The 17952-nt window shown below is 42.4% G+C and overlaps 1 protein-coding gene across 1 annotated transcript in view; it reads right to left on the reverse strand.

Annotated features, from left to right (window-relative positions):
• Positions 1 to 4119: 4119 nt before the first annotated feature.
• Positions 4120 to 17952, reverse strand: part of USP37 (ubiquitin specific peptidase 37) — a gene marked incomplete at its 3' end in the record, with an annotated part of 33937 nt that continues 20104 nt past the window's right edge. The window contains exons 16-23 of the mRNA XM_082001194.1: positions 17604 to 17754; positions 13579 to 13831; positions 11023 to 11189; positions 9131 to 9191; positions 6875 to 6990; positions 5547 to 5616; positions 5027 to 5165; positions 4120 to 4207 (exon numbers count right to left, since the gene is read on the reverse strand). Coding sequence (XP_081857320.1) covers positions 4120 to 4207; positions 5027 to 5165; positions 5547 to 5616; positions 6875 to 6990; positions 9131 to 9191; positions 11023 to 11189; positions 13579 to 13831; positions 17604 to 17754 — 1045 coding nt within the window. The remainder of the gene's footprint in view (positions 4208 to 5026; positions 5166 to 5546; positions 5617 to 6874; positions 6991 to 9130; positions 9192 to 11022; positions 11190 to 13578; positions 13832 to 17603; positions 17755 to 17952) is intronic.

Raw genomic sequence — 17952 nt, forward strand, 5'->3', positions numbered from 1 at the left:
GGCAGGAGCCTGGGCACAGGGACAACCCCAGCTTGCTTTTTAGTAAATAAAATAGATGTGGAGAGCAGGGCTATGTCTTCCCCCTGACCTCCAGCCCTGTTGTGGGTCTTACTTGACAAAAAGAGGGTGCACAGAGTGACACAGGTCCTGACCAGGCACAGGGAAAGGACCCTCAGCTCCTTCTCCTCTAGGTCCTTCACCCCCACTGCGCTCAGGGGTGATGCACAAGCCCGGGTTCCCCTGTCCCACCCCAGCGGTGGCAGCTCAGGGCTCAAGGTCCGGCGTACAGCTGGAGCCGCTCCCTCCGTTATCGCACAAACCTCAGTAAATACATGCAGTACCAAAGGTAAAAGGAACAAGGCAGAGGCTGAGGGGACAGACACCAGGGAGCACTTGTCCTTGCTCAGGGAGGGGAGGAGGGCATTCCCCTCCTGCTTGGGATCTGTTGGGGGCCAGGAGAGGGGCTGGGGGGTCCCCAAAGTCTCTGGCAGGGGGGGAAGGTGGGATTTGCATGTGCCAGGAGGCATTGAACACGCACACACACACACCCAGAGACACACACAACACGCACATGATGTTCCCGGGCAAAGTTCCAATGGTGAACACGGGGCAGAGGTGCAGTGCCCATCGCCTGCAGTGTTCAAGAGGCAGCAGCTCAGGCAGCATGGAAATAAGATCCCGAACTAAGAGAGGGTTAATAAAGAGGTTTTAATTTCACAAAAATCTATCTACACATCATTTAAAAAGGGGCAGGGGGAACCCAAGAGCAAAAACTGTAAAGAATAGAGAGGAACAGGTCTGCTAAAACACAGAGAAAAGTGCTGCTCCACATCAACAGTGTAAAGAACCAGAAAGTTGGGGTGCAGGCACAAACTGGCAGTGGCCACCCCATGGCAGGCAAAGCTGGAGTCAGGCAGCAGAGCTACACAGACAGCAGCTGCCACGGGTCCTGCACCCCTTTTTCTCTCTTTGGCGGGGAGTTACATGGATAATTAGCTCCATTAGAAAGAAAACAAAGCAGATGAGTTATTCCCAACCTCCCCCCCAAAAGCACAGCCATTCCCCTGGGCCACAGCGGGGTGAACCACAGCAGGAAGCGCTGGGTTGGCCATCAGCCCTTCCTCGGGATGCGGGACGGGAAGGAAGATGCGCAGGCGATGGTTATCCACGCTGCACAGGAGGTGGAAGGCGATGCCACGGACGCAGGCGTCAGAGCCACGCTCCTCCTGGCTCAGCTCCTCGCAGGCTGCCGCTCCAGTCGGGAAACCAGTCCTTGCTTTGCAGAGGCTCTGTGCAGCCCCCGGCTCCCAAGGGACCCACGCACACAAGCTCCAGTTCACTGACACGAATGGTTTTGCACCCCTCGGAGCAGGGGAGTAAATCAAGGCCCAATTACCGCAGTCAAATGACAAAGGGGCGAGAGGAACAGCAAGGTGGGAGTTCCTTGTGTTTATATGCTGAATCACACTTGGACTAAACTAGGCTGATTCAGGAGTGGGTAAATGTTTAACCACGACTCTGTACATCTGAGGAAGAGCCTGCACACGTTCAGGGACCGCAGCTGAACCTCTCCACCTACCTATACCCCAGGAGGATTACACACCCACCTCCCTCCCCGCTGCTCCCAGGCAGGGAGGAAGCTGGCTTCTGCAAGGAAGGGGCTCCACAGATACTCCTGCCAGGGCGAAGGTGCAACTAAGCCGCCGTATGCTGAACAAAACAGCTTAAATTAATTAACAGACATCTGGAAATTCATAATGGCTAGAATAATAAGCAAGGACTTTTTATAAAACAAGGAACACTGTTTCAAGCATCAGCTTTCGCACTTTGATCTAAACAAAAACTGGTTTTAAACAAAAGTTACTGCACTGAAAAGTCAGGCAATATTTGCTTTTATTATAAATTAACTGGAGTGCAGCACCTTGCAAAAACAACCTTGCCACCCAAAAAAGCAGAGCTGACTTCTGACACTACAGGAATACTGGTTATTTACAGCACTAGCATCGGATGCGCTTGGGGAAAAGAGATTTGCCCTCTGGACGGAGCAGTCCCTTCCTCACATTCGCAGGGGCGATCAGTTCAAAGGACAACTCCCACATCACCGCCTCTTCCCGTCGCCCAGAATTCTACCAAAATTAGTATCAACAATAGAAAAGTATAATGCTTTGTAATAAATTAACATATACACCCACTCGGGCTGCATCTTACAAGATAAATCTTCTGTCATGTTTACAACCAAACATTGGCTCCTAGCTCGGAAACCAGAAAGATGTCACCCTGACCAGGTCCCAGCAGGGTCATCCGACACGTGGACCGGAACGTCAGTCAGTCTTTTCACCACACTGGGGTCTCCGAAGTCCTTGGCTTGGGGAGGACTACCGACGGCCATCACTCGCTGCTGCGCATGGAGGTGAGAAGAGGCCACTGAGGTAGCATCCCCCCGCCAGCCTGCTAGGATAAACTCTAGTGTGGAAGCGCCCATGAAAGAGGTGCCTGCTGTCTCCTAAATCGATGGATTTGTCTGCTTTGCTTCAGCTGATTTATTCCTGAGAAACTCCTAACAATAGTTTAAAAAAAAATCCAGAAACTATCTGTCTCGACAGCAAAAAAAGTTGTGGGGTTTTTATTGTTGGTTTTTTCCTTTTTTTTTTTTTTTTTTTTTTTAAAAGAAGTCACTCACCTCTAAAACTCAAGCTGCAAAAGTCAGAACTAGAGGCCGAAACAAGAGCAACTACTCTGCTCGAGAGCAACATTTTCTCTGAAATGAGTAAACGCCAGCAAAAGGAAACATCTGCCCCTGGCTAAATAAGTGCCTAGGTGCTGAAAAAATGAAGTCACTAGGCTTTTCCCGTGCTGATGAAACAAGCTATAAAAGGAGCATCATGCCTCTAAATCCAATAAAACACAACATTTCTTCCTAACCGTGTTCTGTTAACGCTGAACATGGGTCTTCTGAAAGCTTTCCACCTGGTTTAGTTTCACAGTTTGAGCGCTGTGCACTCCTCCGAAAGGAGAACAGAGGCATAGCTGCAGTAAAAAACCTCTTACCCTGGGGTACGAGACAACCGAGGCAAGACCATGGTTCAATCAAAGAGCAAATCAAGTGCCAAGCGCTACCCTGCAGACCCTGCCTTTTCCCACTGTTCCGCATTCACGATGACCCAGAAAGGGTAACACTAGGATGCTCTTTCCCTCCCAGAAGATGCAAAGTGGCTGTTGCTCACCTCTTGCTACCACCCTCAGTCTGCTCCAGCTGTTCACCTGCCCCATGGAAGCAGCACTAAGCAAGACAACTTCAGTGCGAAGTACTGCACACCCAAGGAGAGACCTCTCCTCTCCAAATGGTACTTATGAAACAACCTCATGAAGAAAATGCCATCAAATAATAGAACTTGTAAAACAAAAGAAATCACAAATATAATCTCACATCTAAAGGAGGCCGACAGTGAATGGTTTAAAAAAAAAAAAAAAAAAGACAGAGCTGCCACCAGGTATGCAATACATTCCACAGCACCGACAGTTTGTTTCCTGGAACCGCACGTAAATAGCGGAGCGCTTACAAACCCATGAACTTCAAAATGCATCAGCTTGAGTGATTCCAAAACACCTGCTAGTGAGATGACTGGCAAGAGCGTACTCTGTGATCTGGGTTTCCAGTGAATATTACTAACACAACACACGCCAGGTTACAGAATCTATTGCTTAAATTGCTCTTGGAGGAAACAAAAAAAAAAAAAGCCAAGTGATATGTAAATCTTCGCCACTCACGTCTCACAGGTGAATGGGCTTTTAAAGTCCAGTTTCTTTTTGCACTATTTTTTTTAAATCAGTTTATGAGCAGCGGTATTCTTGTGGCTTGATGCAACTCTTTAAGGCTCCATGCTGACAAAATTATTTGAGGAACAATAAAAACTTCACCACAGGAGGATCGCTCTGGGATGTCAAGGTTTAAACACATGGTTCAGGCCCAGGACTTGCACAGATGGTTCAACAAACCGAGCTTCCCATATTTCTACCTTTTGTCTCTTGTTTTGGCCCTGAGCTGTTTGTTACTCCTGCGTGTCTGGCACAAGTTCAGAATCTTCCTTGCTCCTCAGGAGGAACAAGGTATTTTACTTTTCACAGAGGCTGACGAACCGATCTTCCTACTTCCATGCTAAGTGGCTGTGCATTTTTTTCTGTTTCTAGTAACTCATCGAAGATATCCCTAGAACAGAAGGAAAGACCAATAGTGAAACTTACGTACAACAAAAAACTGCTATGTAAGACAGCCCTGAGGGAATCAGCAACTGGATTTAATCCACAAACTCAAGTGTCACGGTTCCTGGCAGAGAAAGGTGTCTTATCTGGCATCTCTAAGCAAGGCTCCTTGAATCTCACAGCACTTTTTTTTCTATTTATTACAATGAGTAAGGTCAGTGGTAAGCCTCAGAGAACAGTAACAATGGTGAAAGTAACTCCTGGCTGGTAAAAGCGTCAGAAGCAACACAGGACACAGTCTGTAGATGAAGTAATATCCTTTATTAGAGCAACCAGTAAAGAGAAAAGAAGGGGTCAAGTTGAGGCACAAAACCCTTTCTTCAGTCCTGTGTGCCTGAAAAGGTATCACTTCTACCTACAAACCCCATCTTGCCCATATCCCAAGATGACCACGGCTGCAACAACACAACCACTAGGAGCAGGGGTAAGGGCATTCACAAATATCACAGCACTTAAGGGAAAAGCCCAAGCTCCATTATGATTCCTGGTGCAATGAATGCACAGCTGAGACAGTGAATCCCCTTCTTAAAAGATGATTTAATGCATCTTGTTAAAACCCAATGTACTAGTGATATACAATTCCATGCCTTCAAACTCCAAGCACTTCAATTTTGTTATTCTTCCGTATAATTCTGACTACGATTTCTTCTGACAAATACATGGAGATAATTTTCATTCCAGCAAAGAGGACTAGAGGGAGAAGAGAAGCCCACTTCCTCACAAACAGCAGGTAATTACTAGCACCAAAATTCCCCAAGACACCTACTTGTGCATGTAGAAGAAGATGTAGCCGCTTCGGTCTCTGTCACACTGAACAGTGGCCTCTAGAGTTCTAGACACTTCCAGGTCATTGTAGGTGAACCAGGACTGCTTCTTGATATCATAGACATCACTGATATAATGACCTTAAAAACAAAGGTTAAAAACACCTTTCTTTTCATACTGCAGTTCAACCAGTAAACTGATTAGCTAGATACCCTGATCCAGCAAGCTGTGCCAGATTTAAATGCTGAAAGACCCTTAAAATCCTGGTCCCTCCATCCTTCCCGGTTCAATGAGCTGGTAATAAGCACAAGCAATTCCACGGACCCCATAAGCAGTACTTAGTCCACAGGTGGCAGTTAGGCACCACGACAACCTCAACCTGCTCCCCTACCAGCAAGCCACGACAAAAGACTTTCTTTGCTGCCTGAATTCTTCTCTGCAAATAATCCTGCCTCAGTAATTCTGTAGCACAGATTTTTAAGCTAGATAAGAGATGGAGAGTAAAACACGGTGTCTTTTACCTGAAGATGATGTGCTTCCAATATGGCTGACAATGCTGATGAGGCGATAAGAGTGAGGAAGCTCTCCTGTCTGAAAATAAAGTCCAGTTAAAGCTTTTAGGCATTCACTTCTGTCTCACACAGCTTACAGACAAGATCATTTATACATCTGAGATACGGGCTTTGGCTACTGTATTCAAAGCTGCAACCCAATCAAAGATTACAGAAACAGACCAGTTCAGACCAAACAAGGATTCCTTCCAGAATTGGAAAAAGCCCCCCATCTTATTTAATCTTTCAGCAAGCCAATGGACATGCAAAGGAGCCACTCTGTTCTCAGAACAGATGCTGACATGAGCACTACACTGCAAAGTTTTCTAAACAACCATTTCCTGAGCGACTTCCACTGATGTCACAATTAATCCACCAAGTAAACATAGAAAAGCAAGAAAGGAACACCGTGCTTACTTCTGAAATATCAAACAAATACCCTTGATAATGATACATAGATTTAGCAGTTAATATTGGATACGTAAGCCCAGATTCTCTCATCCTGCACCTGTAGTATCAGCAGGTAACACCCTCTTTGCATGGAGGAAACACGCTCTGTCTATTCACTGGCAATAAAACTAAACAGTGATAATTAGCTTTTGACAATTATTTTTTAATCCTCTCTGACCAGGAAATGTTATTGATACGATTCACTGACAATGCTCTTAAAATGCAACTCTTGGTTTAACAGTAGGGAAATTGGTAAAGAATTGTAAGAAAATAAAACTGCTCAAGGAAACTCCAATTATTTAACCTTTTGCACTCTACAGAGTGTTCCTTTCACTGAGGCAGGCAGGCAGCTTTCACCACACCGCTGTGTGGAGACCAGAGCGCTAGCAGCTGGCAGCACAACCTAGGTTACAGTTACATTTCACCTAATGGGAATAAGATCTTGCCACAACTTCTCAGTTCTGGTGGTGCAGGATCTGCAGCCCATGGCGTTGCAACTGAACTACCACACCGGCCAAGTCCCCCCTCTCTCTAAGTAAAAATTTCAGGCCCATTGCTTTACATGCACTGGAACATTTCTGGTATAAAATCACTGTTTCCTTTTCATCGTCATCCACATCTTAGAGAAACTCAGAAGGTCTCTGCAGCTGTTTTGATTTTTAAAAATTAAAATAACACAATAGGACAGACTCTTAAGTATGGAAATTTTTTATCTTTTAACTTTTGAACATAAAAGACTTTTCTAAGACTAAACAAGTACATCTGCTCTGTAAAACTACCTTTAACACTAAACTGATGGTAAAGAGGGGCAATATTTTTCAGTTAGCTTTTGAAATTTTGGATCCCACCTCAGCATTTCTTTTCAGCTCTTCTGCTTCAGCTTCTGAATACTCCATGTCAAGAACATCCTCATTCCCAGAGTCTTCATCAGAACCAACGCTGTCCAGGAGAGAGCTGTTAAACTCTAGATGGCATGGAAACAACAATACTGGATGAGTAGCTGTGCAATGCACAGGAATTCACAACAGGTTGACGTATATCTACCCACATAAACAAGCAAAATAAAACGCTACCATTTCAAGCTTCTTTTCCACAGAAAGCAGGAGATACTGCAGTTTCCAAATAAGAACTCTCTCTCCCTTTCCCAGCTTGTCAAAGCAATAATTAAGTAAAATATCTTGGACTACAGAATTAATTTTAGCATCCTCTCTCTCATACTTTTACAAAAGGGTGCTATGGCAATGACAGCTGGGTGATAAAAGAGCAGTTAAACACCCAATTTGCTCCAAAGCACTGGTGGTCTGCAGCCAGAACCAACATAAGAAGTACAGCCAGTCTGGTCAGTGAAGTCTTAAGTTTCTGCAACAAGAAGCTATGAGTTACAGTTTTAACTATACGTTGCATTAACAAAGTGCATTTTTCAATTAAAACTGGCATCAAAACACTACTGCTGGCAGCAGGCATCTTTTTCATTGTTTTCAATGGTAAGAAGGCTGCTCACCACAGGAACTTCCAGTTTGCTTGGCTGAGCAAAACGCAGGCAGCTTTCTGTAAAGAGCCGGAAGGCACCACTGCTCCCTGTACACGCTGTTCCAAACTTCCTGGGATTCTGCAGCTACCCGACTAATTTAAGATTTTGTACACTACTCATGAAAAGTAGCTATGCTTTCACCAACTAAATTAAAGCTATGAAGTCCTGGGTGGATGAGAAGTTGAGATTAACAGGACACTGCTCAGGACATATTTTTTTTTTCTTAAAGACACTACCATGCCAGTTATGATGGAATGTTTTGCCAAAGAGATTCTCACACTGCTTGCCCTGTTAAACCATCAAATGCTGGATTAGTATAATCTTGGGAATTTTATAGATGAATCCCTTTAGCTGAGAATATTTTACTGCTGGTTTCCACACTTGGGCTGTCGTAAGCTAGACTACAGCCAAGAAACACAGCCACTTAGGTAGGTCTCTGCATGAAGCACTTGCCATGGGTACTGCTAAACGCCACTTCACCAACGGTCCTCGGATGACTAGTGGTTCCTTGATTGCAGCACCACTGGGAACCTTTCTAAGACAAATACTACCAGATATATGCTCAAGATTATTAGCATCTCCTTGAACAACTGCTGGTTGATGCCTTACAAATGACACAGTAAAGGCAATGCTCACATTTAAGTCAAGCAGCTGCAAATCAGGAGGAGGAAGGATTTCTAGTGCTGAATTCTTCCCGGCCACAAATCAAGGAAGACCTGAGAGGGACTGGGCACTCACGCTGAGGGACATTTAAGCAGCATTCAACTTAATTCTGTTCAGCAGCAGACACAGATTCATCCAGTCATACCTGAGGGCCTTTAAAGGTGTCTGAGCACTACAAGTATCTTAACACAACACTTCATTACCCCTTCCTCCTCTTCTTTGGAGCAGGAATTTTGTCTCGGTTATGCTTTGCTCTGCCAGATTGTATGAAATCACTCGCATGCCAGCCTCACACAAATGTTAAACAGTGCCTGAGGCTCACCACACTGTCTGGATTTGGAAGAGACAGATAGTGTATTTTGGGTTTCTCTTTTCACCCCCAACAGCTATACCTTGCAGTGAGGTCTGTCTCCCTCCCACTCTGCATCAGATAGAGCACTTACTCATTTTCCTGGGCAAGACCAGTGTATTCATTAATTAGCACTAAAATATTCATGCAAGTAAGAATTAATCCTGATGTTCTGACTAAAGCCATTAGCATGCTGGCTTTTGCTGGGAATGCAAAATTTCAAGGTCCATTTTGGTCTTGCTGTATCAATATTATATATTAAATGTATAGTATAATTTAATATATATTACATATCTCCCTCCATACACATATCTCCATATATCTAATTAAAAACATTAAAGAGAATGAAGGAAGTTGTTTTTCACATTAAGTTTTTCCTGGCATTTGCTTTCACAACCAAGAGCAAGAAACGCTGATCTGACCAAAGCCAAACACAACAAAGCATACACCAGAAGAGCATGAAATCCCAGCTCTCTTACAGACACTCAGGAACTGCACTCATACATACAGATCTATTTTCCCTCAAAAGCAACATCCTGGAAGAAGTTAAATAAGTTTCACCTTGTAGACTTAATTCCGTGGCTCGTTTAAGGTCATCATCCTCTTTTTGTTCTCGTGCCTCCTGATGGGAAGAGAACAAAACTTAGCTTATTGAGACACTTCACTGTTTAAAATTCTTGTGGTGCTCTTTTTCCATTGAAACTGTGCTGCTCTGGTTTCTACAACAAACCTGACATTGTAAATTAAAGGTTCTGTGTGAAGGAATGTTTGCAACCAGCAAGAGTCCAATGTTCCCGTGCAACAGAACCTGGGACAAACCTTCATTACGGCTCGTCAAAGCTCCTGAAGTTTGGTATGCAGCAGAGCAAGTCTCTAGTAACACCAAACGCTTTCTCTGGATCGTTAATTTGAAAAGCATCTGAATGAATTTGCAACCCTTCACTAAGGAAAGCTGTCACTTACACACAAAGCTCCTCACACTTTGGCAAAATTTAGACTACTTCTGCCTAAAGCCAGCTGAGGACAGAGTCATTAAATCCTGACAGATTTGATTATTTTTAAGCCATTTGAAAGTAGAGCCAGTGGTTCTATGTAACAGGTGTAATTCACAAAGGCAGGATGCAAAGAAAGACACCACTAAACAACCAGGTATTAAAAATATTACCATGAACAAGTAGCAAAGAAACCTCAAGTCAACAAACCCTTCTAATCTTTGGATAATATCATGCCCCTTTTCCTCCCACCACTCCTGAAAGCTCAGAGCTACAGCAAGTCAGTCAATAATATTTAATGAGCTGGCTTCTTAATTCAGGGTTTGAATGCTTTCAGTGCACCTGAACACAGAACTCTTAACTACGTATTTCAAATCAAGATAACCACAGCTATTGCATTTCCATGCCTGAATCATTAGAATAGCAGATTTTTACTTCAGAACTGTAGCAGAACAACACTCAAAGGGCAGTTTTACATTATTAGCATGAGGCCTTTTATCTCACTATTTCTAAAGCATTTGTGAATCTTTGTTAAACTACTCAGCGTCGCTGAATCAAAGCTACATCTGGCATGGAGCATACCAGCCAGCACCTCATAATGAGTAATGGGAGAGAAAAATCCCAGAGCCATGGAAACATCAGACCCCATAAGGAAAACCATGACAGCTTTAGTATTAATAGAGAGCAGACAAGGGCACCTATTTAAAGAAAGACCTGGCTACACGCTTGCTTCACTTTCAGTGGCTTGGTTAAACTTGTGGAAATCAGTTATAGCTCTTGAAATTCAAGTGGAATACAGATGGTTAGCACAGAACCCGAGAACACAATTCTTTCCAACGCTAATTTAAAGGTCTTGTTTTAGACTAAATTATTTGGGACCCTTTTTCCAATTTACTAATAGGGAAGTATCACGTAAATGCTCGGTTCTTGTATTCTTCACTAAGCATTCCCTACTTGCTAGTCTCGGAAACAAGGCACTGGCAGAGACTGATCTTTAACCTGACCTGGCATGACCGTTCTTAGCCTTTGCTTTGAAACCTGCCTCTTTCCCTTTTGAGTCTTGACACAACATGCTGCAAGACGCAGCCGCCAGGGAAGCTAAAGGTGGGCTTGGTTCTCATTGACAGATAGTAAATGTTTAGTTCAGTTTGTCAACGTTTTTATATAATGTTATGAGCCAGTGTATAAATGTGCATGGAAAACTTCGAGAAATCTGCAGGTCTGTGATGTGATATATGGTTTTCAAACCACATACAAAATGTGCCCAGATGTATCCAGTGCCGTCGCTCTGCTCATACTGGAGCTAGAAGAAACCCAAACCTTTTTTCACCTGGTTCTCCCCAAAAAGCAGCATCATCCCTTGGCAGTTACTGCCTGCGCACAAGCTTTTCCTTCAGCCGTTGGGTTTCTGGTTTCCAGTGTTCGGGAAGATAACTCAAGGAAGCAAACTTTATTTCTTACTTGCTCTTGAAGGCTTTGGGCCAGTGCCTGCTGAAGTTCCTGTTCTTCCCTCTCTCTCTCCATATCATACTGTTGCAACCAGTCAACCTCCCCCTGGGAGCCTTCCGGAGTTTTGTTTTCCTTATTCTCATCAAAATCTTTAGTTATTTCAGTGAAATTGGCAGGACCTGAGGAATCAGAAAGTACCGTTATGCTTTCCTGGGTCTTCTGTTTGTTACCAGCTAAATCCTCTTTAAATCACCACAATCCTTGCAGCACAGTGACATCTATTGACAGGCAGAGCTCACCAGCCATTAAAAACCCCATGCAAGAGGCAAACAGAAAACACTCCAAAGCGCAGTCTTATACTTATTTTAACAGGTGTAAGATGAACCATTTGATTAATCCCTGAGCGTGTTCTCTCCTTAGCCTTTTATGTTCACTCAGAAACAGCAACTTTAACTAAAGTAAGATGTCACACACCACTAGGTTTCTGCAGCCATGAAGCTGACATTTGAATTTATCTAGAAGGAACCGTGGATTATAAAAATTTGCATTGCATATTATACCTCGGAGTACTACAGACGAAGCCTCAGTTAAAGCCAAATCATATGTAAGATGGAGGGAAGCATAAATCTCAAGCATCGTTTAAATCTGTCAACTCTGCTTCAGGTAAGAGCCTCGATCTTGTGAACACTATTGGCAGCTTTAAAAGTGCAAGAAGGTGAAAACTCCTTTAAAGTGAACACTATGGCAGAAATATTTTACAAAACTTCCGGAATGAACATTCATTCAACCACTGCATACACCTCCTGCACTTTGATTCTCCCTTTTGCTTTCAGCCGAGAAAGAGTCAGGACCTGCTCCAGCAGCTATCATGCAGCAACATGTGAAACTTTTATAGTTTTGCCTTACGCAGACTTCAACATCCGCTTGCTTGTTATTGGCAAGGATTATACAAGGCAGTGTCAGTATCTGTGACCTCTTAAACACAGGACCACCAGAACTATAATCCATCAGTCTAATCCTCTTAAGATGAAAAAACAAAACAAAATTTATTACATGACCTTTGAAAACTGCCAGTGTAAGAAGAAATACTCACTTGACTCACACAACCATTATTCGAGGATCATGTAGCAGAAAAGACATCTATCATATCTAAATTAGCCTTTTTTGAAAGCACCACAAATTATTGTGTTTACAAAAAAAAAATGTATTACCAGCAGTAACAAGAAATGGACCAAGTTAAATCCATCATGTTTAGAATCACCTTGTCTGATGTAGCAAAGCATCCTTGGCAATTAAGTTTCCTTTAAATAGAACATGGGCTTGCAAACTCATGGCACGTTACCTTCAGCTGCCATAACTGGTAACTCAACATACACACATATCTCATCTGAATGCCAAACTGTATGCTTTGAGTAGTACTTGTGTTTTTTGGTCATACACAGCCAAATACAGAAAGCTCAATGAAATGTTGAGTGTTTAAATGCATTCTTAATCAGAAAATAAAGAAAATTTTATTAAACACAAACTTTTTGCTGAAGTGTCACAATAGAGCCTTCAAGTAACTACATTATACTTTCCAAAGAAAACCTGGAGACACACACATTTATGTGGGCACACTCTCACAACTCTCTTTTACAGAACCATAAGCAGCATTAGTGTATATAAAGGAGGGCACAAACAAGGCTGCCCACCACTGCCTTCCAACATGAAAGCTGTCAAGAGTTGAACATGAAAACAACTGTGATTTTTTGGTAATAGTGTGAGGAGAGTTTTGTTGCTAATATTTAACCTCCTGGCTCTGAGAGGAGAAGGAAACCATATTGTTGTCCTGTTTTTCCAGGCTAGTGGAATTAAAAATCTGTTTGAACCATGTAGCACACAAAAAAAATGATAAACACTTAAATTTCCTTCAGCCAACTAAAGGAAGACACTCATTTTCCTCACACTGAGATCAAACAGGCTCCTTCTTGTACTTAACTGCGTTTCTGGGTCAGAGGCTGTAATTCACATACTGAGTCTCTTATGCTCAAGGGTCTACTCTTGCATAAAAAAAAGTATTAAAAAAAATTACAGAGATAGAGCTAAATTTTTTAGTAACTAGTGACAAAACAACGTCATTTATGAAAGTATTCTAGTCTTAGCACCCCAGACATCACTCTTACACACCCACAGTGTGAATCCTGCTACTGTGCTGCCCAAGCTGCAACAGCTGCTTTCTGATTATGGAAGATTAAGTTCCAGACACTACCAAATCTTAGTAAATTGAATTGTCTGTTACAGGAACCAGTGGAAGCATGTGTTAATCAGGAGAGAAAAAAAAAGGAAATTAACCCTGAAGATGACCCTCCTTTATCAGAGATGTGACAGACATACAAGAAAATACATTTTCACAGTTCAATGAATTAAACACTTCAGACACAGGAAAACTGTAAGAAAACTCTGAGGCAGTCAGGCGGTTTCAGTAGCGTACTTGCATCCAGATTCTGACACCATAAATTACTAACCTGCAGCTACCAGTAACCCGCTTTAGCTCACTATAGTCCAGTTAAGATGGTTACTTCACCTTACCCGAATCTAATGTTGCTTTAGGTTTCTCCATCTCCATAGATTCCAGGTTTTCCGGCAATTCCTGAATTTCGTCGTCTCCAAAACCAGTGTCTGGGCTGCTTGTGGGCTTATCTTCATCATGGCTCAGAGCCAGAGAAGCTTCCCTTTTGCTAATCTCTAAGACAGCTGCTAGCAGCTCATCTTCGCTCATCCCATCAAAACCAGCATTACCCAGCTCAGGTTTATCACCCTCCATTTTACTTCTTTTTGAACCCTAGAGATGAATGGAGTTATGATTAAGTGCTTGAATAAACAGGTATATAACATCAGCTTTACATTTCTGTGGAGATTTTTTTAAATTTATTTTATTAACCCCAGGGAGTGGGAGCTTGGCTCTGTCAACATTAAACAGATCATTATATGAGACTCAATGGGGAGACAGGCTTTGTAGCTATGTTCACTCCAAGGAATAATATTTAAATATAAACTACAACCAGTTTTTACAGGCCCTGTGGATTAACATACACAAGATTACTCTTCCCTTCAACACATGTGTTCCACCTTTTGGTTCTGATGAATCCTCAAGCCTCTGGCAAGTCAGTGCTGAGGCACAAGTAGTACAATTGCAAGTTTGTTAACAAAGGCTGAAGCAGCAACATGAGAGTAATTGAACTTGAACACAGGGATGGAAGAATAGGAACCGAAGTCAGGCTCGTATGAAGAGCAATTAAAATTAGGTTTGGTGCTTCAGACTTGCCATATGAACTCTTGGGGGTGGGGGACACATGACAGGACTCTGCAAACCAAGTTAAGAAAACAGTTAACCAGGGAAAGGGGGGAATTTTTTAATCTTTCCTAAGGAGGACAGAATGACTTTAAATTGGAAGAAAGGAAAAACGCTTTGGTCTTAATTTGAAGTTTTGCTTTTTTAGTTATTTTCCCCATCAACTCCTACACCATACTGATTTGCAATTAATGTAGTAATTTCAATAATTTTGATATTAACTGTTAATCAGGAGGTTAACCTCCATGTATACATATTTACACAATTAGGCTACTTACCACATGCTTAGATTTGGTTTTCCCCTATATTACGTGAAAAATTGAGAAAAATCGTTTCTATTAGAATGTACTTATCCAGGTATTATTGCAAACTGCATTTGGATGGATCTCAGGACTTCATTTAAATGAACAAAACCACATTTTTACTGCTGCTTGTTACTTAAATACAGAAGCTTTTGATGAGCAAGACTAGTTTTATATAGCAAACATTTTGTATTAAAACTGGCTTATCAAACAAGATTAGCAAATGAATTAGCCAACTAAATTGCTTATTCTAGACATCATGCCCTCCAAGAATTAGAATTGACAAATTTAAACCTCTCTCCTCACATCTATTCATGCACTGAATAAGGAAAGCAGACTACCTGCTTCTGAAGCCTTCTGATTTTTCTCTCTGCACCTGTAGGCTACTAATGTCAAAACTGGTTTAGCTCTTCAGCAAACCCGAGTTCCAGGCACTTTGCCAACAACTACCACTAATTCAGTGGCTGGACTTTAAAGACTTGGCAGCATCTATGCTTTATTTGAATACAATTTTACTATTAGAAATAATTTGCATAGATTTTAAGTAGCTTAGGCTAAGACAGGCTGCTTTAAGTAAGTCTTTTTAAAAAAAGTTCTTCAAATACTACTTCATTTGCAGAGGCAGAAATCACTGAAATTGCAGTTCTGCCCACTTTGGCTGGGTAACTGCTATTGCCCCTACAACTCAATGTCACATACACCCGCTGTTCCAGCTGTTCTCCCACACGGCAGGACTGTTTTGCAAGCAGTGTCTTGCCGGCGACATACCGGCTGTACAAAGTGACTGCCAAGCCCCTAATGCAACCCCATCCACAGCTGCTATCAGAAGCATGCCAAGGGAAATGGTGCAGCAGCAGTAACACCACTTCCAAGGACCAGGACCAAGTCCTCCCAGGACAACACTGAGAAGGACAAAGGACCTGGTTAATGATAACAGATGGCTGGTCAGGCCTGTGGTTGAGGAGTGGCCAATGTGCATGGCCACAAAGAATGAAGTCACTTATCTGGAATCATCACCACCACTGTCTCTTTCCCACAACAGGCTGGAAAGCCTGTAATTAATTTGTTATTCAAATTAATAGGCTTTATTCCCACAATTTCTGTGCTCACAGGGCTTGTGCGATAGACTACCTACACTTCCTCACAAACAAAACTGGAGGAACAATCATTTAGGACGGTTAGGAATACTTTTCCTATACATAAGAGGGACTTCAAAGACAAGCTAGTTCCCTTTCCCCACCTACAGACGTGCCATGCAGGACAGCAGTTGCCTATCCTGTTCCTGAGACCTTCATCAAAAGGTCTTTCTCTCAAGGCAATCCATTCCATCCCTACACATCCTCTGCATCAGGAAGTTCTCCCTAACATTTAATCTAAAAAATACTGTTTGCAATTTAGTCTATTACTACTACTTCTATCTACCACAGGCATGGAGAACAGCTCAAGCGTTTCTATTAATTTCTTTCCCTTCCTTGAAGGCACAAGCCCTGCTTAGATTTCTCCTTAAACTAAAGACCCAAGTTCACTTGTGTGCACTTTCTCCCAAAATCTTCCTTTCTAGACCTCCAGTCATGCATGTTCCTCTCCTCTGGCCCTTCTCCAATTAATCTGTAACTCTCTTCAGTCTGAAGCCCAAAGCTGGATACAGAACTCCAGCTAAAGCTCAATGCTGAGGAAAAGAGGAAGGTTACTTCACACAACCTGCAGGCCATGCCTCTGTCTATACACTTCTGTTTTCAACTAGCTTGACCTCGTGACCGATTGTCACCTTTCACACCCTCTCCGAAGGCCCACTGCTTTTCCAGCTGTTCCCATGCCACATTCACAGTTGATTAGTCCTGCTAAGATTAGCACGTCAGCCTCTTCCTACTGAACAACCCATCCTATTTTCATCCAATTTCTCAGATTTGTCAAGATCATTCTTAACTGTAGTTCTGAGCTTCAGAACTTCTTCAGCCCTTCTCAGCTCTGGGCTTTCAGAAATTTTAATACTCATTACCTATTTTATAATTTATTAAATACTGAGCAGACCAGGGTCCTCCCAGGATCTTCCTATCAGATTAGATATCTTCCTCTTGTTACCTATTGCTATTCAGCCAGCTTTATGCCTGTCCTTTAATGCCATAATCAAGACCACAAGTCTCTGCTTGAGTGAAATAACTCCATGAACATTGTCAAAAAACTTTAGAGAAGCAGAGCTGCAGGACACTGGTCCTAAGCACTAGGCCTGCAACACTCTTAACAGAAGAGAGTGGTACTGAAAGATAATCCTCTAAGCTTCTTGTTTTCCCTTCTGGGTCATCATTCCTTCCCAGACAACTCACTTGCCTGCTAACACACTGCGCTGATAGAAGCAAAAAATACTTGGCAACATTAATACTAGTCACAATGAAGAGCTCAAAGGCAGTTTGAAGTTAAGTTCATTGGTCTACAGGCACGGTTATCTCCACATGCTTCTACATGTCCACCTCCAAAAGATTCACAGCTTCAGTTTCTAAAAGCATTGAAAAAGCCACACGTGAAAGGGCACACAGACTGGATGTGCAAGAAGTTCTCTCAATTGAGTATTTTGCTTAGCCCAACTTGTACTGGATCTAATTTAATCAAGGGATTTACTGCATAATTTTATTATTGACAGCCCATTATATTTCAGCCTGGGAACATTATTAGTGAAAGTTACCCAAAGGACTGACAAAACTGGTAAGCAGTTGGTATACAAAACCTGAAAACACAGGTGCAGTTGCAATGCAATTACCTCTGTCCCCAGTGGGAACCCAAGACAATGGTACAGAGAGGCCAATTAGCAAAGCACTCCCATCATTGCAGTGCTAATTAGGAGAAAAAAAAACCCTTATCTTACATCAATTTTACTCACAGTCTATGCTAAGAAAAGCATAGGCCAGACATGAGCACAGATAGGATATATACGTATGAGAGTTTGTGTTGTTTTCTCCCCTTACCTTTTCTGGCTCTTCTTGCAGTTGCTGCTGATCTCTACTCTGTATGTTACACAACCTTTGGCTATGGGCAACAGAGCGTTTCAATGGCTCATCGTCACTGTCAGAATCTATACAGAGTGCTGCAGAGTTCTTTGATTTGAAAGTGTATTTTCTGTAAATTAAAAACATGGCTATAAAACTTTATAGCATTGTAGCATTGTACAAATCTGTTTCAAAGTAACCGTTAAAGAAGTGTTACACCCAATTTGCACATTGCAGGGCAGTACAGGGAAACAAACTGCAATAACTGACAATGACCATTTATTAACAGAGCAGGCACGGTTTTCAGAGGAGGTGTATTTTACTAGGT

The sequence above is a fragment of the Phaethon aethereus genome, assembly GCF_964289735.1.
Source record: "Phaethon aethereus genome assembly, chromosome: 6".
Lineage (NCBI taxonomy): Eukaryota > Metazoa > Chordata > Aves > Phaethontiformes > Phaethontidae > Phaethon > Phaethon aethereus.